This window comes from Bos indicus, chromosome 11, assembly GCF_029378745.1.
Source record: "Bos indicus isolate NIAB-ARS_2022 breed Sahiwal x Tharparkar chromosome 11, NIAB-ARS_B.indTharparkar_mat_pri_1.0, whole genome shotgun sequence".
NCBI classification, from domain to species: Eukaryota; Metazoa; Chordata; class Mammalia; order Artiodactyla; family Bovidae; genus Bos; species Bos indicus.
In genome coordinates, this window is record NC_091770.1 from 77,978,729 (window position 1) to 78,006,603 (window position 27,875).

General features: G+C 41.0%; 1 protein-coding gene across 4 annotated transcripts in view; it reads left to right on the forward strand.

The window, feature by feature from the left end:
* The window catches only part of LDAH (lipid droplet associated hydrolase), an 88,616-nt gene extending 62,789 nt beyond the window's left edge, over positions 1 to 25,827 (forward strand). For 3 of the 4 annotated variants that reach the window (XM_019970642.2, XM_019970643.2, XM_019970644.2), the window contains exons 5-7: positions 3 to 237; positions 8,865 to 8,947; positions 22,130 to 25,827. In XM_019970642.2, the coding sequence (XP_019826201.2) occupies positions 3 to 237; positions 8,865 to 8,947; positions 22,130 to 22,321 (510 nt within the window). In that variant the 3' untranslated portion in view covers positions 22,322 to 25,827. The remainder of the gene's footprint in view (positions 1 to 2; positions 238 to 8,864; positions 8,948 to 22,129) is intronic. The other variant, XR_002181790.2, reaches the window with a different exon arrangement.
* Positions 25,828 to 27,875: the final 2,048 nt, after the last annotated feature.

Here is a 27,875-nt window from a genome sequence, read left to right on the forward strand (position 1 = left end):
AGGTAATTCGCTCCATTCTGCTGTTTCCAACAATTGAGCGAATGTCTGAGTCACCCAAAGGCAGGTTTGCCACACCTCTTTTGTGCTGGCTTCGATATGCTCTCTATGTTCCTTGCTACTTACTGCTTAAACCATGGCCTGAGAAAATCAAGTTCTTGGCGATCAGAATGGTCCTTCAAATGATGGACATACCAAGGGAATTTTTGTGTATGAATATGTTGGAACCATTCTGCCTTGGTAAGCACATTTTAAAATGTATATGTTTATTCTTATATCAGAAAGTGTTAAGAGAATAACCTCAGACAGTGGGTGAGTCTCAAACAAGGAATTATTTGTTATATTTTTCTCCCAAAAGTTTAAAACTTGAAACAAAATGAAAATAGTGAGGGATATTCTAAATGACAGAGAAGCCTCATCAGGCTTTAATTTTAAACCTTATCCTTCTGATTCTCTACTCTAGCTGCAGGACAATGAGAAAGAATTTTTCTCTATCTACTATATATGGAGTCCCTTACAGGAATCCACGGTGTTCCCTGTTAAGCTCAGTGTATAAACTGCAAAAATCAGCACAAGGAAACCAGGCCTAATATCCTCATAGAGTGAATAAACTATGATTTTGCTTTGCTCTTTAGAAGTTTTTGGAGAAATTTTAAAAAGTAATAAATAGTAGTCATGGTAGTATAACATTGGAGGCTTTAGTAATTATAGTTTCTGAATATGCCAGGGAATGTTTTTGGTACTTTACTTTTTGGCTTCAAATGATATTTTTAAATGTAATTTATCTTTTAGTTAGTACTAATTTATACTATATTTACAAATGATTTTAATAATAAAATTATGCTACCTCCATAGTCTATAAAATGGAGATATTAATATCCTGTACCTCAAAAGATTATTACAGGATTAAATGTGATAATTTATGCAAAGTGCCTATCTAGTATTTTATTTATAATAAGCCTCCAATAAATGGTATAGCAGCAGTTGCAGCAGCAAATAGCACTGTTCTAAGCTTTTACCTGTAGTCCTCAGAAGAACTAATGAAGTTCGGGTATTCCTGTCCCCATTTTACAGATGAAGATACTGAGGTTCAGAGAAGTTACAGTTTGCCTGAAGTCACACAACTAGTGGGTAGTGTTCAAATCCCAGCAGTATGCCACTGTGTCAGGCTTCCTTTACTGTAGCTGCTGCTGCTGTCTCTTTGCTCCAGTCAAGCATAAAAGCAGGACTACTGTCTAAAGTTTATGGTGCTCACTTACATTGATTCCCACAATTTCACGTGCATAGTGAGTTCAGAAACAAGTCACACCCCTGCCTTTATAGTTATACAGCCACAGATTATGCAGGACGTGTTTTCCTAAATAGCAAGAAGCAGTCATCACAAATACAAAGTTCAGCCTATTTGCTGTATTTATGGACTTCCCCCCACAATGTTCTACAAACACCTATTGTTTATTATAGGCTTAGCAAGGGAGAGGAAGAAGATAAGATAGGGAGAAGGGAAGCCAGGCTTGGAACAGTCATAAAAATCACCAAAGACTGAAGAGGACCTGCTGGTCCAGCCCCTTATTTTTCCCTCATAGAAGAGAAAGAAATAGCCTAGTAAGTGAAAATGGCATTGAGGGTGTAAGTCATACACCCTCAGTGAAATACCTAGAATTACCACTTTAAAATCTACATAAGGAGACATATTTTAAAAAAAACAAAAACACTATAAGTAAATCAAAATAGAATTCTAAAACATTCAGTAACACATAGACAGGCCAGAGAAAGAACATAGAAAAATAGAAAACAGATAGCTATCAGAAAACAAATAATAAAATGGCAAACAAGCTCTAACATTACCAATAGTTACATTAAAGCAAATGGTCAAAATATACCAATTAAAAGATAAAGATTGACAACATGAATTTAAAAACATAACCTGAGTATATGCAATCTTCAGAAAATGTAGTTAAAGCATAATCATATAGGTAGGTTGAAAATAACAGAATGGGAAAAGATATATCATGCAAATATTAATCAAAATGGACCAGGAATGATTATATTACTATCAGATAAAGTAGACTTCAGAGCAAAGAAAATTACCAGGAACAGAGAGGGATATTACATAATGATAATAGTGAAAGAGTTAATCTACTAAGGAGTCATAGTAATTCTAATATATGTATGTACAAACCAAGTGTGCTGCAAAATATATGAAGCAAAAACTGATACAACTGAAAGGATAATGGACAGTTATAGCTGGATACGTAAATATCCCTCTCAACAATCAGTAGAATGATAGGACAGAAAGTTAGCAAGGATATAGGTGAATTCAGCAACTGTATCAACCAACAGGATTTAATTTATAGAAAATGACAACTCACTCCATTATTCTTGCCTGGGAAATCCCATGGGCAGGGGAGTCTGGTGGGCTACAGTCCATGAGGTTGCAACAAGTTGGACATGACTGACACAATTGAGCTGCTAGACATGCACACACATAGAACACTTCACAGAATTATAAATACCCTCTTGAAGATGTAGGCTCCATAAGTTGTGCTCAAGAGAAAGGAATCTTCCTTTCAGCTGCAGTGATTGACGACTCCTGAGTCTTTGGGAGCCCTGAATGCAGGCATCAAGGAGCAAGACAGTTTGGGCATAGGACACGTTCCCCTCCATGACTCAAGGCAACCAGAGCCTTCCATCTGCATTGTTGCTTGGAGGAACTGTGGAATTTCTTTCCCATAGTACAGTTACAAGATGTGCAAAATAGACTGTAAACCAGACTAAACACTCAGCCACGTTGCTTCATCTCTGTTCCAAACAACCAACTTGCAAACAAACTTTTGGAGCACAGCCCTTGTATTTCTGACATCCTTTCCTTCTCTGATTTTCTGTTCTCGTCCTTCTATTGATAGATCTGGCTTTCTAACATCCAAGTAACCAATACTTTAGTAGTCTCTTTTTTTCCCTCATTACTCACCCCATCTATAATAACTTTGGGTAAAGAGAAAGAAGGCAAGAATTACCTGCTTTGTGTTCTTGTTTTATTCTTGTGTTCTTGTTCTTTGTGTTCTTTCTGCTTTGTGTTCTTGGTTTATTCTCTATAAGAAGGTTTAATCTTCTACTCATGACAGTAGGCTAATCCTTAACCAAGCGTCTCCATCATCTTAGCCAGCATCTTTTTACCTCTCCACTTTGGATACCAATTCACCCTTGCCTCTTCTCGCAATGGCTACCATAAAATGTACCTTTACCCAGACTTGCCCTAGCCATCCCACTAGTGATTCCTGTTACCTTGCTTAGGACAAATGGAAGAAGGTCCCAGCTGAGGGAGGCTGATACTCTTAAGTCCCTGACCCTTGAAGATGATTAGTGTATTCCTCCTGAGCTTCTATCCCATGAATGGTGAAGGCTAATCAATATTTCAACCAACCACTTGAGTTGATGACATGATTTTCATTTTACACAAAGAGAGGGCTCACTGGGGGAAAGGAATACCAGATCTGAGATCATTCACAGTGGTGAAATCTGTACTCTGCAGACCTCCCTCCTCCAGACCTACTTCTCTGTGGTTTGACTATCATCCAGACAATGACCTCCAGTATACCAGTCTGACCAGTTTACCCCCTAAAAGGAGGGCTTGCAGTGTTTGCACATTATGTAATGTCTGTGCTTCAGTAGAAATCTTACGGAAACAAACGGAGGAAGTTTGCCAGTCCAAGTGGTGGATAATAAATCCTGACCTATCTGGATAGAAACAGATTTTCTGTATCCTTTAGTTTATACACATATTTTTTTGTGGTAGTAAGGTCTGAAAAGTTCAAGGAACAAAACTATTCAGATATTTCAAATGCTGTTGTCCTTTTGGCAAAAATGGCAGTTCTTATAGGCTGAGAGTCTGTATTAGCCCTTTTTACCAGACTGAGTAAAACCTCCTTTCCTATCCAGCATTCAAGATAGAGTAGCCCTAATTCAGTTAGTGTGCTTCATAAACTTCACCATGTGTTCATCAATTCAATTTATGTAACTAGATTGTCTTGCATATTACTTTTAAAGAAAATTCATGGTTTTTTTTTTCCTTTAATTCTGTAATAGTTGCTACTATGTATTTTCTTTATAATAGATGTTCTTCTGTTTCATGAGAAATAGACTTCTCACTGAGACAGCTAAATTGGATTTTCTGATCAAAGCTAAAAGCAAATATATTTTAGCTTAGCAGTATCACAGGTCAAGATAATTAACATTTAAAAATATTCTAGAGTCTTTTTGTTAGTTAGACCAAATTGATGTCTTAATTCCTTTCATTTACCTAATTAGAAAAACATAGTGCAGACAAAGGGCATTCCTGGTGGATTTCATTACCTTTGTTGCATGCGTTCTTGTAAGAGACTTTTGTAATCTTTCCTTTCCTTAATCAATATGGAAGTAACTTTTAAAAGCATGTACAGTTATATGAACTGAAAACTATTCAATGAACTGCTGACACATAAGCTTCACTAAAGAATCACAAATTTCTTCTCAGAATATTTTTGACTTAATCCCAGAATAATATTTTGAATAAGACAAAACCAGACTCACATGTTACCTAGTCTCTCATTTTTGTGTGTAACTTAGGAAAATCCATTAAAAGCCAACTTCAGCTTTAATTATTCATGGAAGTTTAGCCTTAAATTCAGCAGAGAAGGAAAAAAATTTTGTGTGTGTGTGGTCAGTATTAGGATTTAGGCAAAAGGTAATTAGATATGGTATTAGAATATCACCTCTGCTTTAGAATTAAATGACTCAGTGAAGGTTTTATTATTTTTTTCTATAGAAGTTTATGTGTGTGTGTGTGTGTGTGTATTTAAATTATCTACCCCTCTAAAAAGTTGTATTATTTTTTAAAAATCATATGCCTTGAGTTGTGTGTTTTACTTTGATGAACTCTGTTACATTGATAAGAGTATCTGTTTACAAATCAGATCAACAAATACCTGCCAACTTGGCTTCCCCATGTCAGTGTCTAGACTCTCTTGTGACATCAGCTCTTGCTCTCCCTCAAGGATGGCAGTAGGTTTTTCCTCCTGACCCTCCCCCCAAACCTTCCCCTAAAAAGAAAAACACCAGCTCAGTCCCTACTCATTTATTTTATTTAACAGCCCTTACTGACACTTGCCATGAACCAAGGACCTGGATAATCACTGGAGAGAATAAATGAAATATAGCTGTTGAGATATATATATATATAAAATCACCCTAACATTATATTTCTATTTACATTTATATTTACATAGCATGGTAGAGTAAATCAGTGTGAGGAATTTTAATATATCACAGTTAAGACTGATATGAACACAGATGCAGGGCAGAAATAGTACCGAGAAAGGGAGAAACTAGTTCTACCTAGGTAAATAAGGGAGAAGACAAATGAATTCGGACTTGAAGATGACTTGGGAATTTTCCAGATGGACAAAATGGCATTAAGGTAGGTGATTAGGTTAATTAAACAGAAGGCAGCCTTCTGTTGTAGATCGTGTTTACTTGGAGAATTTAGTGATAGCGTTTAGCCTGTGACACGAATGTCCTATTGGTCTTCCGGTTTTAGCCTGCCTTCATTTCATTCCTTCGCCACTCCACTGTGAGTTGAAGTCCTGTAGTAATATTTAAACACTAAGAAGGTTTCAGAAGATGATGGTAGCAAATAAAATAGAACATTAGACTCAGTGAGGGTTTTTTACACCTGTATTTAGATTTGTTATGAAATGAAAGTAAGTAAGTACATTCCTCTAAATCATTCTCTTCCCTTCATGTTTTGTTTCCATTACTGCTACTACTAGATATTTCCTTCACTGTGGTGCTTGAAACTCTGATTTCTGCTGGGTTTCCAGGAATGCTGTCGACAGTCATTGCCAGGAGAAATGTGTTTTCCCCTTAGGAAATTACACTTCTATCTGGTATTATTGTTTCTGACCACTGTGTTGTGTTACGAGCATTTCTGAGGGAAGAAAAGGATGGCTTCCTTGGAGCAGTTACTGGAAAGGAAACTTGTATTCTACTTTCTAAAAGCAAACAATGAAAAAGTGTACATAGATGGGAAATTACCTGGAAAAACAAAAATGAGAATAAAGGTGAAGTACATCCCCCAATGAAAATTTTGCTTTTTAGAAATATAAGATTCCTTACACGTTTTTTGAATTTTTATACATTTCACTAATTCAAGGATAACACTGCAGAAAAAAGTGCCTGAAACATAAAAATGTTTACCTCCATGAATGATCAGAAAGTAAACTCGCATGTAACTTCCACCCAGCTCAAGAATCACCATTGCCTGGATATCACAAGCCTCTTTTATGCCCCCTGCATATCCCAAGTCCACTCCTGAGCTCATTCAGGTTGTCAGCAGAATCTAGTTCACTTGGCATTTTGATTGTAGTCCCTGTCTTCTTGCTGGTTGTCAGCAAGGGGTCCCTCTCAGCTCCTTGAGGTTAGTTTCATATCCTTCTCACATGGGCTCCATCTTCAAACCAACAGCAGTGAGTTTTGTCCTCTTAGGACTTTGAATCTGCGACTTTCTCTTCTGCTGCTAGCCAGAGGGAACTCAGATTTTGAAGGACTCGTGTGATTAGGTCAGGCCCACTGGGATAATCTCCCTTAAAGTCATCTCCACTTTATAACATAACCTAGTCATGGGAGCAATATGTCATCTTACTCACAGGTTTCACCCACACTCAGAGGGGATTGATTATAAAAGGGCAAGGATTGTTTATGTCATCGGAGAATTCTGCCTACCAGAGACCACCTGTTTTCTGCTGTTCTGAAATGCCACCTTTGTCAAGAATTAAATAACCATATATGTGTAGTCATTTCTGGAAGAATTTATTTAGAATCAATATTATTTCTTCTTTGAATGTCTTGTAGAATGGACCAATGAACTCATCTTGCCCTGGAGTTTTCTTTGTGGAGAGGCTTTTAAGTTACAAATTTAATTTCTTTAATAGATAGGAGAACTATTGAGGTTACCTATTGTCATGAATGCTTAGTCGCTCAGTCGTGTCTGACTCTTTGCAACCCCATGGACTGTAGCCAGCCAGGCTCCTCTGTCCATGGGATTTTTTTTCCAGGCAAGAATACTGGAGTGGGTTGCCATTTTCTCCTCCAAGGGATCTTGCCAATCCAGGGATCGAACCCATATCTCCCGCATTGCAGGTAGATTCTTAACTGCTGAGCCATCAGGGAAGCCCCTGTCTGTTGTCAAGTGAACTTCAAATTTGTGTCTGTGTACAGACTGTTTCATCTGAGTTTTTAAATTTCATGGCAAAGTCCACAAAATTACCCTAATTATCATTACTTTGCCAGCAAAGGTCCATCTAGTCAAGGCTATGGTTTTTCCAGTAGTCATATTTGGATGTGAGAGTTGGACTATAAAGATAGCTGAGTGCAGAATTGATGCTTTTGAACTGTGGTATTGGTGAAGACTCTTGAGAGTCCCTTGGACTGCAAGGAGATCCAACCAGTCAATCCTAAAGGAGAATAGTCCTCAGTGTTCATTGAAAGGACTAATGTTGAAGCTGAAACTCCAAAACTTCAGCCATCTGCTGCGAAGAGCTGACTCATTGAAAAGACCCTGATGCTGGGAAAGATTGAGGGCAGGAGGAGAACGGGATGACAGAGGATGAAATGGTTGGATGGCATCACCAACTCTGGGAGTTAGTGATGGACAGGGAGGCCTGGCGTGCTGTGGTCCATGGGGTTGCAAAGAGTTGGACATAACTGAGCGACTGAACTGAACTGATCCTTTTGATGTCTGTAGTATCTGAAGGGTTATCATTTCTCATTCCTGATATAGGTAATGTTTTATGTATTCTCACATTTTTTTTCTGAACAGTCTAGCTGTAGAGATTTATCAGTTTTATTGAACTTGTTTTTAGTTTCATTTAGTTTCTCACTTGTTTTTCTGGTCTCAATTTGATTAATTTCTGCTGTGAACTTTATTATTACTTTATTCTGCCTACTGACTGGAGTCAGACCAACTATCTTTTATATCAATATACACAAGTATGTTAAGTCCTATATTTAAGAGAGAGAGACTTTAAACTGTGTTTTTAAAAAGATCCATTTATGATTTCAAGAGGCGTACTTAAAATGACAAAAGAGTAAAAATAAAAGACAAATAAGAGGATGATGCCAAAAAGAAAGCAAACTAACAGTAATAACACCAACCAAAGTGGAATTCAAGGCACAGAGAATCAAATGAAAAATTGTGTAGCAGTACCAGAAAGTCTTTACCACTGAGCTACCAGGGAAGCCCACAAATTTGGATTACCGTTGGCTTTCTTCCTCTTTTCCAGATATTTGTCATCTTGAAAATGGGAGTCACTCTACCTATTTTGCATATAATAGGTATAATAGGACTGACCTTCATTAACAACTAACTCTTCAAGATCATTTAAACCTATTTTAAAACAGACATTCTTTATAGTTGTGTCCTTTCTAAAAAAAGGTTACCAAGATGTTTTAATGTTTGCAACTGTGTGTGGTTTCCCTGGTATGCATGATTTAGCTGTTAAAATGTGTGGTTCTAATCCTTAAGTCATAAAAATACCTTGATCAGGTACAGTGATACACATCTGCTGTGATATCTGACATTAGGCCATCATACAGCTAAATGTTGCTGCTGAGAAAGCCAGGTGAAGGTAAGAGAGAGCCTTACATAGGGCATGCCCTTGTTTCCAGAGTCAGTGCATGTCACTGACTCACGCCTCTCTTGGCCTCACTGATATCTTCCATCACATAGCACTTGCCAAAAGAAAAGGGTGAAACAGGAATTGACTACAATTACTTTGACATTTGTGTTTGTTCTATATATTCTAAATGTTTGTCTTTTTTTTTTTTTAATGTAGTTAACGCTGCCTACCTTGGGAGCCAAGAAATGAGGGAGGTAGTGAAGAGAGATGACGAAACCATCAAAGAACATTTACCTAAGGTAATCACTTTAGTGCGGCAGTACTTACTGTGGATGAAAGGCTAGAGTTGGTTAGAATTTATAAGACCTCAAGAGTTTGTAAATTTCAGATCATGTTCTAGTTAACGTTAATGTAGTCCTTGAAAGTTGCATAGAAAGTAAGTAAAGCTGACTGCATAGTTACTTAAATATGTTTTACCACCTGTTTTTGTTGGGTTTATTTTTAGAATTAATACTTTTCTCTAGAGCTCTGTACTGAAAAGACTCACAATAATATTTATGGGAAAAAAAAGTTATTTTAAAATATAAGTGAAACATTGGAAAAGAACTGACATTCCTGTGATCTGATGACTCGGTGAGCCCGTCTTTCTTATTCTCCAATGCACTAGTGTAGGAATGCCCAGTTCTGACATCAAGACCAGTTTTCTATACAAGCAGGTGCAGAAAGGGAACGATTGAAATAGTTAGCACTTTTAAGTTGCTGCTGTAAGTGATAAAACCTTAATACAAGCGTATTTGGAAGTACCAGTTTCTGAAACTGTGAGGGGCCATGGTTTAGGATGTGTCAAGCACCCTAGAATTTAGGTGGCCCTGGTACTCCCATGGCAGCGTTTACCTGTCTGTCCATTCTGAATAGGATAGAGTTGTGCCATCTAACATGGTAGCCACTAGCCACATGGGGTTTATTCGTGGCTCCTCTGAATTGACCTGTGCCATAAGTATAAAATACACATTGGATTTTAGAAACTTAGTACCAAAAAAAAAAAGTAAAATATTTCATTAACATTTATGTATTAATTACATGTTGAAAATGGTAATATTTTAGATACATAGGGTTAAATAATATATTGGATTGGCCAAAAATTTTGTTCAGATTTTTCCATGTGATGTCACAGAAAAAGCCAAATGAACATTTTGGCTAATCCAATATATTATTAAAAGTAATTTCATCCATTCCTTTATATGATACTTTTAAAAATGTAGTTATTAGAAAATACACTAAACATTTTTTTTTAATATAGTTAATGAGTTTTTTTGGTAATTACCTGCGTGCCTTTGTATTTCTGTTGGACTGTGCTAATATAGAACTTTGTAGTCAGTGCTGAACTGTGACATCTGCTGGATGCAATGAAATGAGCCCCACTGAGTGACCAACTCTTACAGGGCCCAGGAACCTACAATCTGCAAGTAAAATCTTAGATACCCTGCTGTGTTTAGAATCTTTGAGACATTTGACTTAAACTTGCCTACAGTTAATTCATATTTCTATAACCTCACAATAAAGTTATCTCAAAGCAAGAAATGTGTATGTTCTTAAAAAATATTTTTAGAATATTGATCTATCATAGCTTCACCCAGAAAGGACTTTTGAAAGTGCCAGTCTGTTTGTCTTATGACCACAGTGGTCATCATATTTCTAAAATAGCAGTTGGCTGGAGATTGAAATTTTGAACACAGAGAATACCCTCACTAGCTGAGTGGGGAGGTTGGGGCCTCATAGGGACCCACTTTCCAGGGCTTGCAACTGTTTCCAGTCCCTGATGTCTGTGAAAATGCAAGAAAAACAGTATTTTATTTTTTAGTTAAATTACAAGTAAATGTGTTTCAAAGCCTCATTTAAGTTCGCAAGGCTGGAAGTTGATAAAAACAGCTCAATTCCCAGTTAAGAAGATTGGCAGATGCTCATTTGACACTTGCTGAGTGACTAGACCCATCATGTGTCATATTCTGTCTTACCACCTGTGGAAGCCAGCTGCTGCGAAGTACTCATCATGCCTGGATTCTGTTTGTATGTTGTGCTCAGAGAGAGGTCAAAGGAAGGTGCTAACTTATTCCTGTCCCAAGTTAAATCCATATGCAAGTGTAATCATTCCCAGATAGAGGGCAGCTCATGGTTAACGGTGTTGGGACTGTACTTTGCAGAAACTTTTGTGGGAGAAATATGGAGGTATATGGTAGATGGCAGGCATTTCAAGGTTAATGTTAACACACAGTCACAGGGCTAAACCTTTCCAGCTAGAGGGAATGGTTTTATTTTGTTTTTAAGATAGCATTGAATGTATTCATGAAACTTGGGAAAGCAAGGCACGTTTAGTTTAATGATGCAAAACTACCCGCAGTTAATTGACTACCCTCGCTCCTAGCCACATTTGAATTCTCCCCCAGAATAATACAGTTCCAATTGCTAAGTGAAACAAGGTATAAAAAGACAGGAAGTTTATTGCAATTTTTTGTTTCTGTAATGAAAAAAAAAAGGAAACATGCTGTAATTTAATATTGGTAAAAAGTTGAATCAACATATGTCCCAGTCTACTTGAGAAAGTAAAGAAACAAAAGGGCACACGGTTCTAGCAAAATAGTGGGCATTTCCCCACGCCTTCCAAATCAGTTCCCAAGACTAGACATATCCCTATTTTATTTTTTTTAATGTTTATTTATTTATTTGGCTGCATCAGATCTTAGTTGCAACACTTGGCAGGATCCTTCATTGCAACATGTAGACTCTGTTAGTTATGGCATATGGGCTTTAGTTGCTCCATGGCATGTGGGATCTTAGTTACCTGACCAAGCATCAAACCTGCATCCCCTGCATTGCAAGGTGGATTCCTAAGTGCTGAACCACCAGGGAAGTCCCCATATCCCTGTTTTAGGTAATTGTACAGATACTCTGTCCCATCTCAGCCCAAACATAAGCATTCAGAAACGTCTTTCCTGTTAAGGACTGTACATTGTGAGGATGTTTTGAGCCACACATTTTGTTGCAAAAATCATTCAATTTATCTGTTATTCAATTTTAAAACGGTTCTGGAAAATGTATCTTTGTGCCATCCAGGCAGGAAGCCACAGTCCTCTAAAAACAGTCACTCTACTGCCTCATATGGATGGCCTTTGGATTCTTTCTCCTCTAGAACACTGCCATAATCAGCAGGCTTTGGATCTAAATTCAAACTTTTTACCACTGCATTTCCATATGAAGAGAACTTTTTAATCTTCTTGAAGCTAATGGGCCTTTTTAACTCTGAAAGTCTCCAGAGCTGACTGTCTTCCTACTTTACAAGGTCTGGACACTTTCCACCCAGAGTCAGCAGCCTTCAGCACTACATACGATTGTTTCCTTTTCCTGAAGCAAAGATATCAGACTCAGTTGTCTCCAAAAGAGTGGAGCAGGGCCTGTGGCATCATAGGTTGTGTTCTTTCCTCACCTGACTAAACTCTACCTGCCCTTTAGGACTTGGCTCCACTGTCATCTTTAAGAGGCCTTCCCCAGCCCCAAGTTTTGCTTAGAAGTCCCTCCCCTCAGTGCCCCTGGCTCCATATGTAGAGTTATAACATCAAATTTCTTACATGGGATTTTTATGTTCCCACCCCCACACTCCTTGGAGGTTTTTCTCATCTCGGTGTCCATGTGGCCTAGCACAGTGCATCATGTTTGGTGAACAATCAGTTAATGTAGACTAGATGGATGGACAGTAAAGCTGTGAGAGTATAGATTCTAAGCCTTGTTTGTGCCACGGATCTCTCTGACTGTGTCATGGATAGACTCCTCAGAATAATATTTTTTTAAGTACATGAAGTATATTTTTTACCACAAAAAGTTATATTGAAGTATCACTATCCAAATACATTAAAAGCATATTTGTGATGTATTTTATGTGCATCTTTTCTAACAAAATAAATGAGATATGCCATCAGTCAGAATTACTGTTGTAAATTTGTACTGATGTGCATAAAAACATTTAGTTTAGCTACAACCAGGGTACTGTAATTTGAAGATTTAAGTAATTTTATAGATGACAAACAATAGATATTTCTAATCCTTCTGAAATCATGGTTAGAGGTTAGCAAAAAAGGATGCATTCTTTTTCCTATCCAAGTTCACATTACCCTCTCCCTACAACTGCCACTGCATCTAACCATGAATGTGTGTGGACCTGTGGACCTCAGGTGAAGAAGCTTTGCTTTGAGGCCCTGGAGAAGGTTAGGCAACGTGGTGTTAACTCTGGCTTGGGCACTGGCCTGAAAATAGGAAGCCATGATGTGCTACACTAAAGAGACTATTTTGAGTTGTTGGGGAGTTGAAGGGTTTAAGAAGGAGGGTAATAATCAAGGTGATGTTCAAGAGGTTTGACAACCATATCCCTTAACCACTGACCCATCAGAACATACACCATCTGTGAACAAACAGTTAGTTCAGAGGTACCGGTTCATATCAGTTAGCCCAAGGAATGTGGCTACATTAACCAGTGAGGGGAATTATTTGGGAAAATGCATATCAGAATGTTGGAAAAGAATGAAATTTGAGGTGGGAAAATTGTTTAGAAGACTTTTATAAGAACTAAGGCAAGGGAGTTAGGGGTAAAGAGGGGGTTAGAATTTGGAAAGATCCAGGAAGTAGAATCAAAGACACTTAGCACTCATAGTTCATGAAAGCATGGACACGGAGTAAGATTATTTTTCTGCATTTGGATTTTGTAACGAGATAGGGAATATGGGAGGAGAAGTGCCAGCAAGTTGCAGGAGCTGGTTGAGAAAGTAGTTCCTTCCGGTCCTTTTGTTTGATACACCTGTGGGACATCCGGGGGACATGTGTCTGGCAGGTAGCTGGATATATGTGGATAGGAAGCCTAGAAGAGGAATCTGGGCTGAACTTTGGGAATGATAAGGATATTTTTGGAGTCATGAGCATGGGTAATAGTAACCCAAGGAAGTACGTAGAATGAGGAGAAAAGACATATAAAGGCTCATCCTTGGGGAACACAGCTAAAAAACTGGGAGGAAGAGAGGAGCTAATGACTAAGACGGGAGTGGAGGGGGGCAGGGAATGAGAGCCAGGATGGAGTAAACCAAAGCAAGAGCATCAACTGTACATTTTCGCCACCCCAGTCCCAATCCTTCTGGGAGCCCCCAGGGTATGCTCTGCATTATGAGGCACCTGGCGTCTGAGGCAAACAGGAGGTCAGCGTTCCCTCGCTCTGTCATTGTTCTCAACTACAAGGGGATGTATGTCTCGTTCACAGAAAAGTGAATTAGTGTTTGGTTTACAAACTTGAAGTTTTCATTTAAAACTCACTTAGGAGGGAAATTCTAAACTGCCGTGACCATCCTTGGCCTAGGCTCATGGAAACAGCTGGTGTGTGCTACTGCCAGACGGAATTCGAGCATCACTATCAGTCAATAGGGCTCTGAAATCGTTCCCAGCAAGAGCACACGAGACGCTGCTTTCTGACCACGGTGGGCAGCGGTGGGAGGACTGCCTGCAAATGGGACTGCCCCTGCCTCCAGAGGGCCAGCCTGGGGCCACGGTGTGGTTGGGAAAGGGGCAGAGGGTCCTCAGGAACAGGGACCCGCCTCTGCTACACACGCCCCCTCCTGCTTAACCCGCCCGACCCCGGAGACGCATGTTGCCTTTGGGAACAGACCTGGGCATGCAAATCCTTCGGACACGCCCACGTCCCGCTTAGCTGAGCATAGGACGCGCTCCCTGGACCCCGCTAACCAAGACTGCCTTTCCGCCAGCCTCGGCCTGAAACTGTTAGTTATGCCTGTTCAATCTGAAACCTGTTCAGAATACCATAATCATCCTGGAAATAGATAGTCTGTTTGGGTCTCAGTCATTTGGACCTGGAGACCTCCATCTGAAGCACTTTTGTGTCAGCACATCCTGGACTTTTCTGGCGGAGTTTTCTAGAGGAGCGTGATCCAGAGGAGGACGAGCGTATCGGAAGCAGAGCCCTGAGAGTCACTGCCTGAGGTTCACGCTCCACCTCCACCGCTTGCTTACTTAAGTGACCTTGGTTAAGTTATTGGACTTCACTGTGTCCCCTTTTTTGCATCATAAAATGGTTTAATAAGAGTATCTATTCTCATACAGTTGTTTCAAACCTGTAATGCTACATATAATTCATATAAATACCTTGCAAGAGTATCTAGCATATACTAAGCATTGAACAAAAGTTTATTATTATTATAGTTAGTCATATCCTAGGTATGCCTCTGAGTACTTTAAAAAGACTTTGCCTAACTTTTCCTCTCCCTACCCACCCTCTTCAGGGCTTCCCTGATAGCTCAGTTGGTAAGGAATCCTCCTGCAATGCAGGAGACCCCGGTTCAATTCCTGGGTTGGGAAGGTCCCCTGGAGAAGGGATAGGCTACCCACTACAGTATTCTTGGGCTTCCCTTGTGGCTCAGCTGGTAAGAATCCACCTGCAATGCAGGAGACCTGGGTCCAATCCCTGGGTTGGGAAGATGCCCTGGAGGAGGGAAAGGCTACCCACTCCAGTATTCTGACCTGGAAAATTCCATGGACTGTGTATAGTCCATGGGGTCACAGAGTCAGACATGACTGAGCGACTTACACTTTCACCCACCCCTTCAGATGTTTTCATTCTTTAATGAAAGATTTTCGTGATATTAAATACATAGCCAGTCCCATTCTGGCCACTTCTTCCTATAAGATGGCTAAGGGAGGTGTTGTATGGGAGCAGCAGTGAAGGAGAACACAGCGTTACTTCATCCTCACCAGAACCTCCAGTACCCTGGCGCCGAGAGTTCAGGTAAGCTGGCCTCGGCCGCTCCTCTCCGTTAGTTAAGCAAGACCCTTCTCATCTGCCGGTTTCCTGAGGCGTATGACCAAGGAGAAACAGACACACAGGGAGATAAGTTTGCTGCTGGTGCCGCAAGCTCTTTTGCTTCACCAGAGGAAGATAGACGCCTTGGGTCAGCTCCTCACTCCAGTCCCACGTAAGGAAGAGATGGAACTAGATATCGATGCCCCAGTGACTTCCACTTGGGAACGAGCAGGTTCTGGCCCTTTACACTTGAGTTGTGCAGAGAGGAGAGAGCCCCACTTTGCAGGGCTTTCGATGCGTGATTTTTCCAGTTTCTTGGAGAGTGGCCCAGTCTATAACCCGCTTGGACCTCCTCCAGTGCCTGCAGGGGGAGCAGGGCTCAGTGCTCCTGAAGGATCGTGTGTTCACCTCTGTCCTCGGCCACATTTTTTAATCTTCAGGGATTTTAATTCTCTTTTTTTTTTAAGAATGATAATTGATCCAGTTCTAGATGAAGGAAAGAAAGGAAACAAGGTAAATTGGACAATGGATTTTCTAAACTCTCTCCCTTTCTTCGGCAGTTGTTCAGGTTCTTAAAAACGGTTGCTCAGCCTCTTATACAGTGAAATAAGTCAGAAGAGGAAAACAAGGATTGTCTATTCATGCATATATATGGAATCTAAAAAAATGGTACTGATGAACCTAGGAGAGAATAGACTTATGGCCACAGCAGGGAAAGGTGAGGGTGGGATGAACTGAGAAAGTAGCATTGACATATATGCACTATCACATGTGAAATAGATAGCTGGTGGGAAGCTGCAGTATAACACAGGGAGCCCAGCCTGGCACTCTGTGATGACCTAGAGGGGTGAGATGGGGGGAGGCGAGGGAGGCTCAAGAGAGAGGGGGTATGTGTATATATATATAAATAATTATGAGTGCTTTGCATTCTTGTATGGCAGAAACCAACACAATATTTAAGCAATTTTCCACCAATTAAAAAAAATTTTTTAATGATTGCTCAGAAAGACTACAGTGAATTAGTTAAAGTTTTGTGATTGTTATTCTTCTGTTCCCAAGAGGGATGGGATTTTTAAGTAACTGAAAGGAGATGCTTGTATTACAAAATAGGTTTCCTTTACCGTTGCAGGGTCAAGGCTTAGGTGTCTGACTTTGGGGGAAGGATAGAAAGAGGAGCCTGTTGCTCTTGTCCAGCTTAGAAAGACAGAATTTGGATAGATTTTTTTCCTGATTTTATTGAGATAGAATTGACACATAACATTGTATTAAAGTGTACAACATAATGATGTAATATATGTATATATTGCACAATGATTATCACAGGTTTCGTTAACATCCATTACCTTAATTACAATTTTTTTCTTGGGATGAGAACTTTTAATGTCTACTCTCTTACTGACTTTCAAATATACAGTATAGTGTGAACTGTAGTCACCATGCTGTACATTACATCCCCACAACTTGTTTGTCTTATAACTGGAAGTTTATAGCTTTTGACAACCTTCACCCATTTCCTTCACCTCCTAACCTTTTCAGACTCCACATATAAGTGAGATCATACAATATTTGTCTTTCTATGTCTGATTTCACTCAGCATAATACTCTCAGGATGCATCCATATTGTCACAAATGGCAGGATTTCCTTCTTTATTTATAGCTGAATAATATTTATCACCAGAGATTTGTGTGTATGGCTTTTCTTTGTGTTTAATATCTTAAGTGTTGATATATCATTGACAGTGATTTTTGTTAGTTATTAGTTAAATATATAAACTTGTGTCATAAGGTGGTTTTTAGTATGTCTTCTGTTCTTACAATAATCCCTCTAGTAGTAATGCATAAAAGCCATTAACTCCATGTGTACTAAAACAAAACTTTGCTGCATCCCTCAGGTCAGAAGTCAGGTTTTCCTCCTACAGCGCTTTGTTCGTGCCTCTTTCTACCTGTTATGTTCAAGGGCAGCTTGTACCTGCCTGCGTTCTTCCCTACTCTGGAGCTTCTCTAAGGCAGAGCTGTCTTACTTCTGAATTTCAACCACTTAGCCAGTGCCAGGTGGAATATAAATTTAGAGTCATTTTGGGTGGAAATGCTGTGAATCTGTCAGATTCAGCAGCAAAAAGTGAAAAGAAAAAAATACATGATGAGAAAAGACAACTGTGGCTCCTATATGAGGGCAAGCTTCAACATTCACAGGGACATTTTAGCAGGGACATATCTCCTTAGGGGCAATAGAAGAGTTAAAGAAAATATGTCTGTGAGTTCAGAAATGATAGTAACCATAATTCCACCTTATTGTGGAAGGTACCCAGAGAAAAGCAAAAGCACAGTCCTAGACAATCAGAATCTAGAATTGAGAAAATTAAACTTTCTATTTAATAGAGAAATGATTACTTAACATAACAATTTAGAAATACAATAATTTCTATCTCTAATAATGAAGATGGGAGATAATAATGTATACTCTTGAACAATTCCCATGCATATCAAAGCAAGTGCCAAGGAGAAATACTATAGGAAATATCAAAGCAAGTGCCAAGGAGAAATACTATAGGAAATAATGTGTTTTCTTGTAATTGTTTGATTTAAACATCCTACTGATAGCCTGAGATTTCTTAGTTAACAGTTCCAGTATTCTCACAGTGGTAATCACCCCCATGGCATGCAGCACCCTAGAAGAACTACATAGACTTAACCATCACATTCAGTTAGTTTTCATAACCAGTTTAAGATTTCTCAGTCTTCAGGTTTGTGTTTTCATACCATTGTTCTGTTTATTCTTAATCGTAAACAGTGATATAAGGTTCTGACTAGTAATGCTCTCTCTGGATTTATAACTGAATTTTTCATTGGGTTATATTCACTAATTGTTTCAACTTAAGCACATTGTCTCACTAAGCCTAAATTTCCTTTTCTGTAAAATAGGATTAAAATACCTTCTTCAGAATATTATTGTAAGAACTCAGTGAACACAAAACTTAACATAGAGCCTGGCAAATTATTCTCAGTTTTCTTCAGGACATCATTACTTGTTGCGATTCATTTTTACATATCAGTGTATTAATAGTAATGGTATACACTCTTAACCACTATGCTTTGGTGTCTGGTTATTTCTTTCTTTCTACTTCACCTGTCCTTCCCCATCCCCCAGTACTACCTTCACACACCCCATACTTTTCCAGTTTCCTGTTTAGGGCTACAGGTGCAGAGTCCTCTGTTCAGATCTATTGCCTGTGACTTAAAATCCAGAGGGAACAGGAAGTATCTTGAGCCAATATATGTAAAGGCATTAGAAATGACCATGTGTTTGACTTACAAGCCAAGATTTTCTTACAGAACCCTTCATTGAATATAGCCTGAAGAAGAACTTAAAAAACAAAAACACCTTGTCCCACTTTCACTTAGAAATGTAACCAGATACAGCCCCCCTCAAAATAATTATAGTCATGGAGGACTGAGAGATAAAATCAAATGAACGTATGAGGAATCTGTGATCCTCATTGTTAACGCTGTCTTCAACACTGACATCACTTTGTGTTGAGGTTCCTAGTACATGCTTGGGACAGTGCTTGCTCCATAACTACTTGGCCAGGACTTGTCTCTTGATACCTGATGGTAGGTGTATGTCCCTGTAATCCGTATTTATTATTCCTGCTCAACTGTCTGACACCTTCATGCATGAGGAAAGAGATGGTGTTTCCCCAGTGCTGGACTTCTCAGTGGAGATATTTAAAGTTATGATTGCCTCACTGAAAAGTAAATGCATCACAGAAATAGTCTTTGAAGAGTTGGTTAGGTGGAAAGCAAATAGCAGGTGCCACTGTGATGCTGTCCTCCTTGTCAGAGACTTCACTGGGAGCAATCTTTTTTGCCTTGCTTTCTTTCTCACTAACCCTTTTGGTTTAGGGTTTTTCACACAACCTCACCACCATAGCCTGCATTGGCATTAGGAATCCCAAAGTACTCTTCTTGGTGAGAGAAGAGAACACTCTGGAGCAGAGGAATAGACAGCCCTGATGGCCACGAACCCAAGCCTGAATTTTCCAGATTTTTTAACACAGTATGTTTCATACTCTGAGGAAGTGCTGAACAACTGTGCATAATGACTGTTCCAGATGCTGTTTCCTGGATATAATTTAAAGCATTCTTGGTGCTAAGAGTAGGGAGTGGTTTAGAGAGAACCTGAAGTTATTGGCCGTATTGGTAGATCATTAATGCCTGCAGACAGCTTGTACTCCCAACAGTATTTCAAGGGGAAGCTATGGTAGGGTGGCTGCTGAGAAATTTTGAGGAACTTATTTGTCCACAGCCAGCCAGAATCATCACCCACTGGTTGTGAAGTTGCAGCATTTTAGAGCCACAAAGAGACCAGCACCAGGGAAAAAGAACCTGGCAACTCTTGTTCTCTAGGAAACAAAAGCAACTTCATACTCTGCTAAGAATCCTGGCAAAATGAATTCTGGTTTTGGTACTTTGGCATGCCCAGAAATGGTCATAGTGAGAAAAATAAGAGAATAAGAAGTATAAGTTAAGTGAGAAATCTATGAGCCACAGATCCTTTGCAGCTTTCAAGACTAAATCCCAGGTGACAGCCAGAAGAATCTCTATGAAGTGATTCAGAATAAGTCTACAATTCAAGGTTGAGTTGTTAGTAATTGACTCTCTGGAGTACTACATTAAATATTCTCCCCTTTAAAGTGTTTTTTAATTAACCATCTCTTTGAATGTTGGTTATGTCATAATGTTACTATACTAAAGGCTGGTATTTTTATAAGATTGACTTCACCTCTCCTTATTCCGATACTGGATTTAATGGTCCGAGGAGAAAATTAACCCAGTGGGCACTAACACTTATTTCCCGTATCCTCCTCCCACCTCTACTGGATCCCCTCCAGAGGTAAGTTTCCTACCACACAGACTCAGTCATGTCACTTCATTGTGTGAAGTCTTTTGTTAGCTCCTGTGGACTTCAGAACAAGATGCAGCCTCCTTAGTGGGGCTCAGAGGCTGTTGAGGACTTCGTTTCTCTCCACCTCCTCTCCCACCACCGTGTTCTAACCACTTCTAATCACTTCCAGTTTCCGTGTGCCGTGCTCCTTCATACTTTTTATCTGCTCGGTATGCTCTGCACAGTGTGCCTCCCCGCCCCAGGTTGAAGACTCAGCTTGGGCATCAGTGCCCTGGGGAACCTTTCCTGCCCACTGGTTCCCACCAGATGCCCTCATCCGGGCCACTCACCTTGTGTGCGGTGCCTCCAGTCCTTCCTAACCCAGAGACTGCGTTTCGTTATCTGTTTTCCAGGTTCCTAGTGCAGAGAAGATGCTCAATCAGTATTTGCCTGACAGATGAATGATTAAGCATTTGAATGAGTGAGCAAATTTGGTGTGTTGTGGAAATATAAGTGACTGTAACTAGCCACTTAAGAGCTAGAGGCAGGCATAACTCTTTTTTTTCAGTGATGACAGATGTCAGAGGGGCCAAAAAATTAGGGTGGGTGGGTGTGGGTGTGTGTGTGTGTGTGTGTAGAAATTACCTGTATGTACCTTTCTGAATAAGATTTCACTTTTGTTGCCTTTTTTTTTTTTTTTTCCAAAAATGCAGAAGTAGAATATAGTTTTTTGGTGAAGAACAGCAGCTTAGAGCTAGATGTTAAGATAAAGATATATGTGTGTATATATATACTTATAAATGTATATGTGAATACACACACACATACACACATATATATTTATGTGTGTGTATACATGATTACATGCCTGTAAACATATGCACATATGTGTACATATATACACATATGTATGTGTATATGCATATGTGTTGGAGAAGGAAATGGCAACCCACTGTAGTATTCTGGAAAATTCCATGGACAGAGGAGCCTGGTGGACTATGGTCCATGGGGTCACAAAGAGTCGGCCGCAACTGCACACATGCATATGTGTGCATACATGGATGTGTGTGTGTATGTGTATCAGAGGCTGGGGCAGATCAATAAGCATCCTAAGAATGCGTCCTCAAAGGAAGCTCTCTCTCCATCCCACCTGCTTGCTGTCACCTGACAGGTGGTTGTAATGCCTCCCCCCAAATCAGCATTCTCTCCCTGCTCGATGGAGCCTGTTTGTAGAAATGTCATAGACACCCTCAGGGTTCTGATCACAGTTATCTGCTGCACTGAGAAACCTGAGTCCATCTTACTCATCTTTGTGTACCTTCAATAAACATGTCCCATGTGCCTAGCATGTGGCTGTATGAACACTGTTAACGCGTAATGAATGGTTGTAAGTCACTCGGTGTTCACATATGTCTCAGTAAGTCTTCCTTGCCCCTCTCGGCACACTTTCCAGTGTCCATCCCAACCACAACGTACACTACTTTGCCGGTGAGTCCTTTTAGTGGATCATGGGTGATGTGTCACAGGGCTCTCCCTACATGAGTTTCTTAACATCAGATGCCAAGATTCACTCCCATAAACCATGAAGGCTCACTGCCTTGAGAGAGCCGCTCTCTGCAGCAAGCTTTGGGACTAGCGTACAGGGCCAGGTGCAGGGGCTGTTTTCAAAGCATCGTAGGTGGCTTGTGTCAGATCCATGTTGGGAGGGGAAAGTGTTTTCTAATAAAGTGTTTTTGTCTTGTCTTCTAGCTTATATTTTACTACGGTGCTACAGACAGTTGGTGTCCAAAAGAGTACTATGACGACATGAAGAAAGATTTTCCAGAAGGAGATATTCGACTCTGTGAGAAAAAAATACCTCACGCTTTTGTCATGAGTTTTTTCCAGGAAATGGCCGACATGGTAGCCGACTGGCTAAAGGATGATCTGTCCAAAATGTAGACGTTGTCACAAGGCGCGAGTGCCGACAGCTGGCACATAGAGGCAGTAGGTATACTGCCCCCTAGCGGTAAGCAGCATACTTCATAGGCGACTGCCTCCTAGCGGTAAGCAGCATACTTCCTAGGCGACTGTCTAATTTTAATATTTGATGTTAGAAGAGAAAAAAGTGAGACCCTCTTGGCTTAAAAAACTGTCAGTTCCCAGCTCCCCATGCTACAGACTGCAACAAACACAGTTGACCAATATTCCCTGGAGTTAACAACACATTCCCAAGACTCAGGGAACACAACAATCTAAACAAAGTCTTTCACGTGTGCACGAAATGCCCAGTGGCACCATCAACTTAATTTTGATAGGCAGGATCATTGCACAAAAGGAAATCTAAATTTTTTATTTTAATTTACAATGTAGAATAGCACCCCTCCCCCAGAGAAAATTATGAAAGAACTACTAGAAAATGTAAAAGACCAGTGAATGTCAAGTGCGTAGTCAGACATGTGAAAAATGAAATTATGAGAAGAATACACTCATCCAGGAAGTGACAAGCAGTGGAGCTTGGCAGTGGACCCGCGTCTCTCTTAAGAACAGAAGCTGAAGGTCAGCCCAACTAACTTTGCACAGATCTTGGCTGAAATCACCAAAATCCGACTGGGTACCAGGACAGCCTCCACACCCTGCCTCTTACTACCTTGCAGCGTGTCTCAGACCACCAGGTCAGCCTTCTGTCTGGCCGCCGGTGCACAAGCCCCAGCAGAGCCAGTGGCAGGGGACGACGCACTGCCTGTCTCCTTCCCTGAGCGAGTGACTTCCAGACGTGCCCACAGTAATGAGCGAATAAAGCTCGTCAGACGTTCCTCTGGTCAACTAAGAGCTAATAAGCGTTACTGAAGGATTCTGACTATACATTCCTCCACAGCCAACCAGTAAGTCCTGATTGTGAGCTCCCTGCAGGCTTCCGTTCTCCAGAGCCAGCATGGGCTGACACTGAGCTGCCCTCGATGAAGCTCGTACCTGCCACAGCTAACTGCCCATTCTGTGATTTTTTTCAGTCAAACTCCACTGCAGACCAGCAATGAGCCAAGTACTATAAAGACCTTGAGGATAGACTGTTAGCTACATTAATGATTCTTTTCTTCTGAAAATCTTCTAGGAATTAAATTTTGAAAGGGCATCTTTAAATTGCTGAATAGAGGATCATCATAAATGAGTTATCCAGTTAGTTGGAAAGAAATTGTTTTACTAATGAACAACAACAACAACAAATACCCATTAAATTATGTGAATTCACCCTCTCCAAACACCTTGAGTTCCAATAACGAAGAAGCTTGTTCTCTGACCTAGAGCTTGCTAACAATATTGCTTCCTTCCCTAAATTGATTCAATCCTGGGACCTTAGGATTTACTTAGCCAGTAAATCCCATTGACCGCAGTAATTGTTGATGATAGATAGAAACATTCCATTTTTTCTCCTGGAGGAAATCCCTCATGGTGTTATCATTTCATAAGGACAAGGGGATGTTGTCCTTCTTCTCAAAACCTAAAGCCCTCTGATGAAAGATTCAGCTCTGATATGCTGCCAACCCAGTGGTGAATGTCGAATGAGATATGATCCTTTGGCCTGGCTTCCACATCAGAGCAAATGACGTCTCAGAGGGGAGGAGCCAAGCTCCAGGCAAACAGTGCTCTCAGCCCCAGAAAGGGGCCAGTAGATGTATAAGCCATTGGCAGAAGGCTGCATATATAAAGTCCTTATTGGCAGCTGTGTGGAGAGGCCTTCTAGAAATCTAATGTTAGGAGCTGGGTCTCAGGGCTCTGAAGTACCTTGCATACAGGAGATGCTCAATAACATACTGAAGCACTTAAGCAAAAACTAGGTAAATTATGCTACTAGAATCAAGAATAACATGCCCAGTGTTTCTGTTAGCCTTATTTTACAGTGTTACTTCATGTTTCAGAAGTCCACATGTATGAAATTATATCTGATAAACCAAAGTTTACCAGAGCTTAAAAAATAATAAGTAAAATGATAAAGTAAAAGATAATGGCTTGTAATTCTGTTACTCATCTAAGCACCAAATGAATTTTCAAAACAAATAGTTTACCCACACTTTATGGTCTTGCCTGGCCTGACCTCTGTATGTTGGGGAGGAGGATTACAATCTTCACATTCTCCTGAGGTAGACTCAGGTCATAGCCTCTCAATTAAGGGCTTCCCAGGTGGCACTAGTGGTAAAGAAGCCATCTGCCAACACAGGAGACTTAAGAGATGGGGGTCTCCATCTCTTAAGGAAAAGGCAATCCACTCCAGTATACTTGCCTGGTGAATTCTGTGGACAGAGTAGCCTGGCGGGCTATAGTCCATGGGTCGAAAAGAGTCAGACATGACTGAAGCGACTTAGCACACATGCACACTCTCAGTTAAATTGAAAGCCACTTTTTCGATGCTTCTTTTAGAGAGGGAAGGGTCAGATTTTGGAAGATTGAAGCTCGTTTTATTTCATTAGGAATTAAACAAAAGTGTTCATGCATGTATATGAGGTGATAAGGTATGTGAACTCTGGAGGCCTTACCATCTGTGTGATTTTGGACAGCTTCATCTAATTTCTCCATGTCTCAGTGTCCTCATTCATAAGATAGGATTAATAATAATACGTACCTCATATTGTTGGAAGAATGGGATGATTAAATGAAAGCATTTAGCACAGTGCTTGACAAAGAGTATCTTCTCAATAAAGATTGGCTGTATTACTGATTATTAAACATCATCATAACATAAAATAAACAAAAGACTAAAGTTCGTAGGCAGTGGGTGAAATCCATTTTCCAGAAGCATCTCTGCCTGTGTATGCCAGTGCGCCACTGTGATGGTCCTTGTCAAAAGGTTTAATAACCTCCTCTGGGGTTATCTAGTGCTGAGTGAAAGACCTACACTGGAAATCATGCCTGGTTGTCCCCATTCTGCTCTGGACCACGAGGGAGAAGCCCCAGAGGCTACCCCTGTGGCTTTTTGTGGCCAGACACTCAAGGCAACAGCCCACTTAGCATAGGCCTCCTCCAGTCAACCTTTGAAGAGCCAGTGACCTCCAAAGGCTTGATTTTTCTTTATCCTACATTATATTAAGTTTAATTCCAGACTTGAGGGAACACAACAACTTAATATAACACTTGATTCTGGATTAGATGTTATATTAAAAAAAAAGAAAGAAACACTGTTGGGGCAGTTTGAAACTTCATTGCATGGGATCTAAAGTTTTTAAATGGGAGTAAGAGATCAATGATAATGTTCTGATGTCAGTGGTTTTATTGTGGCTAAGTAGGAGAATGTCCTTATTTTCAGTGAAGACACACTGAAATGCCTGGGAGCCACAGGACATTATGTCAGCTCTCAAATAGTTCAGAGGAAAAAAACGTTCTTCGTTCTTGCAACATTTCTGTATGTTTGAGATGATTTTGAAATGTATACAAATAATTATTTGGGAGGAAAAAAAACATGCTCTCTCCTCCTGCATCTGTCTCTTATTGCTTCTTTTCCAAAAAGTGAATTATTTCTTCTAGGAAGTAAATGAAGACAACGACTGTGTTTCAAATCATGGGTCTTTCATTTATTAGGTGTCCCTAATAAATGAAAGAGGCTTCACCTCCCCTCCCCCACTGTCCTCACCCTTGAAAGCACTTGCATGAGCCTTAGGACCTTGGAAGGGTTTTTATTTGTCTTTACTGGGGTCAGGTGAGGTCTTGCGTATGGTATTTAGCACCCTGTCTGGTAGACGTTCTATTAACCAGTACCCAAAGGACGACAGCACACTTGTTTGTCTTGTACTCTCTTCCCTGTGGTGCTGTGCAGGGCTCTGCGATTCCCCATTTCTGCGTCGTTTCACCCAGCCTGAGACCTTCTAACTGTCTCAGCGTTTCTGATTCATATTGATAAAGGAGGGGGCCACTCCCCCACCTGACACAGTTTTCTGACCCCAGGCCATACAGACCTCCCACACACAGCCCCAAGCACCCAAATGTCCCCTCGAGGAACTTATAGTCCTTTGGAAAAGATGTAAGAAGCAAAATATTTTTGTTTTGTTTTTTTTAATTGTCTGGGGTATAGTTACTTTACAATGTTGTATTTCTGCTATAAAAGGAAGTGAGTCAGCTGTATGTATACATATATCCCCTCCCTCTTGGCTCATCCCACCCCCTCATCCCACCCCTCCAGGTCATCACAGAGCACCGAGCTGAGCTCCCTGTGCAGTACAGCAGCGTCCCACTAGCTATCTATTTTATACATGGTAGTGTTTATATATATATATGTCAATCCCAATTCATCCCCCGCTGCCCCCCCGACAAGGTCTACATGTCTGTTCTCTCCATCTGCGTCTCTATTCCTGCCCTGCAAATAGGTTCATCTGTACCGTTTTTCTAGATTCCATATGTATGCATTAGTATGACATTTTTCTCTCATTGACTTACTTCACTCTGTATGACAAAGTGTTTCTTAAATGACAAGAGACATCATCTTTGTTCCTGGCCTCCACCTGCTGGAGAGAAGAGATATCCCTGGGCTCTTCCCTTCCTTGGCGGGGTTGAGCTCGGGGAGTGGGCAGTGCCTGGGACCACGTGTGCTCTGTGAACAAATACATCTCTGAGACCTTCAGGCTGGAGCCCCTCCTTGAGGAGTGCCAAGGACAGAAAAGATTTCCCTTTCCAAGGGGCTGAGGTTCCTGCGTCTGCCTGCTGGAGATGCAGGTGAGCCGTCACATTGGCCGAGGTGGGGAGCCGTTGTGGGACGTGGGTGTGTCCTCTTCCAGCAGACCACAGGCCTCTCACGGGTGGGGGGCCACAGAGGGCTCCAGGTTGTCACAACTCTGTAAAGAGAAACATCCTGTGGAGGACGGTGGGTGCTGTTCCTGGTGCCAGAAGGACAGGTGGAAAGGCGGAACTTGGGTGGGTTTGGAACATGCTCCTCGCCCTGCATTTAGAGCATCTCACTCAGGCCTCGTGACCACGTGTGCCACCACGCAGGTGCCAAGTAGGGGACTCGGTCAAGACCTCAGAGCCGCTGAGTGACCCTCAGCCTCTGCCTCAGGGCCACAGCCTCACCCCTTCCTCCCCACAGCATCCTGCTGCCTCCTGGAGGAAAAGAGCAGGCAGGCAGCCTGGCAAGAGTGGAGGGTTGGGAAAGGGAGTCCCGGAGGGTTGGGAAAGGGAGTCCCGGAAGGGCATTCGAGGGCCAGTTGTCAGAAGTATAGAGTAGATGGTTGGTAACGACTGAGTAGCGTTAAAAGATTGGAAGATGAGACAGGGAGGGGTTTGGGGTGGGATGTCTCAGGCACCAGGCGGTGGGGGGTAGGGGGGTGGCAGGGGGTCAGAGCTGAGGCTCAGTTCCACATTCTGATCTCTGCAGCTCTGTCAAGGGCCACCCAGTGCTCCAGAGACGCTCATTTCTATCTGCTCCTCAGAAGTGCCCCGTGCCCTGAACCTCTGGGATCCACACTGCTCCAGCTTTGAGAGTGGCCAGGCCTCAACCCCACCCCCTGGAGGCTTGACCCAAAATACCAGCTGC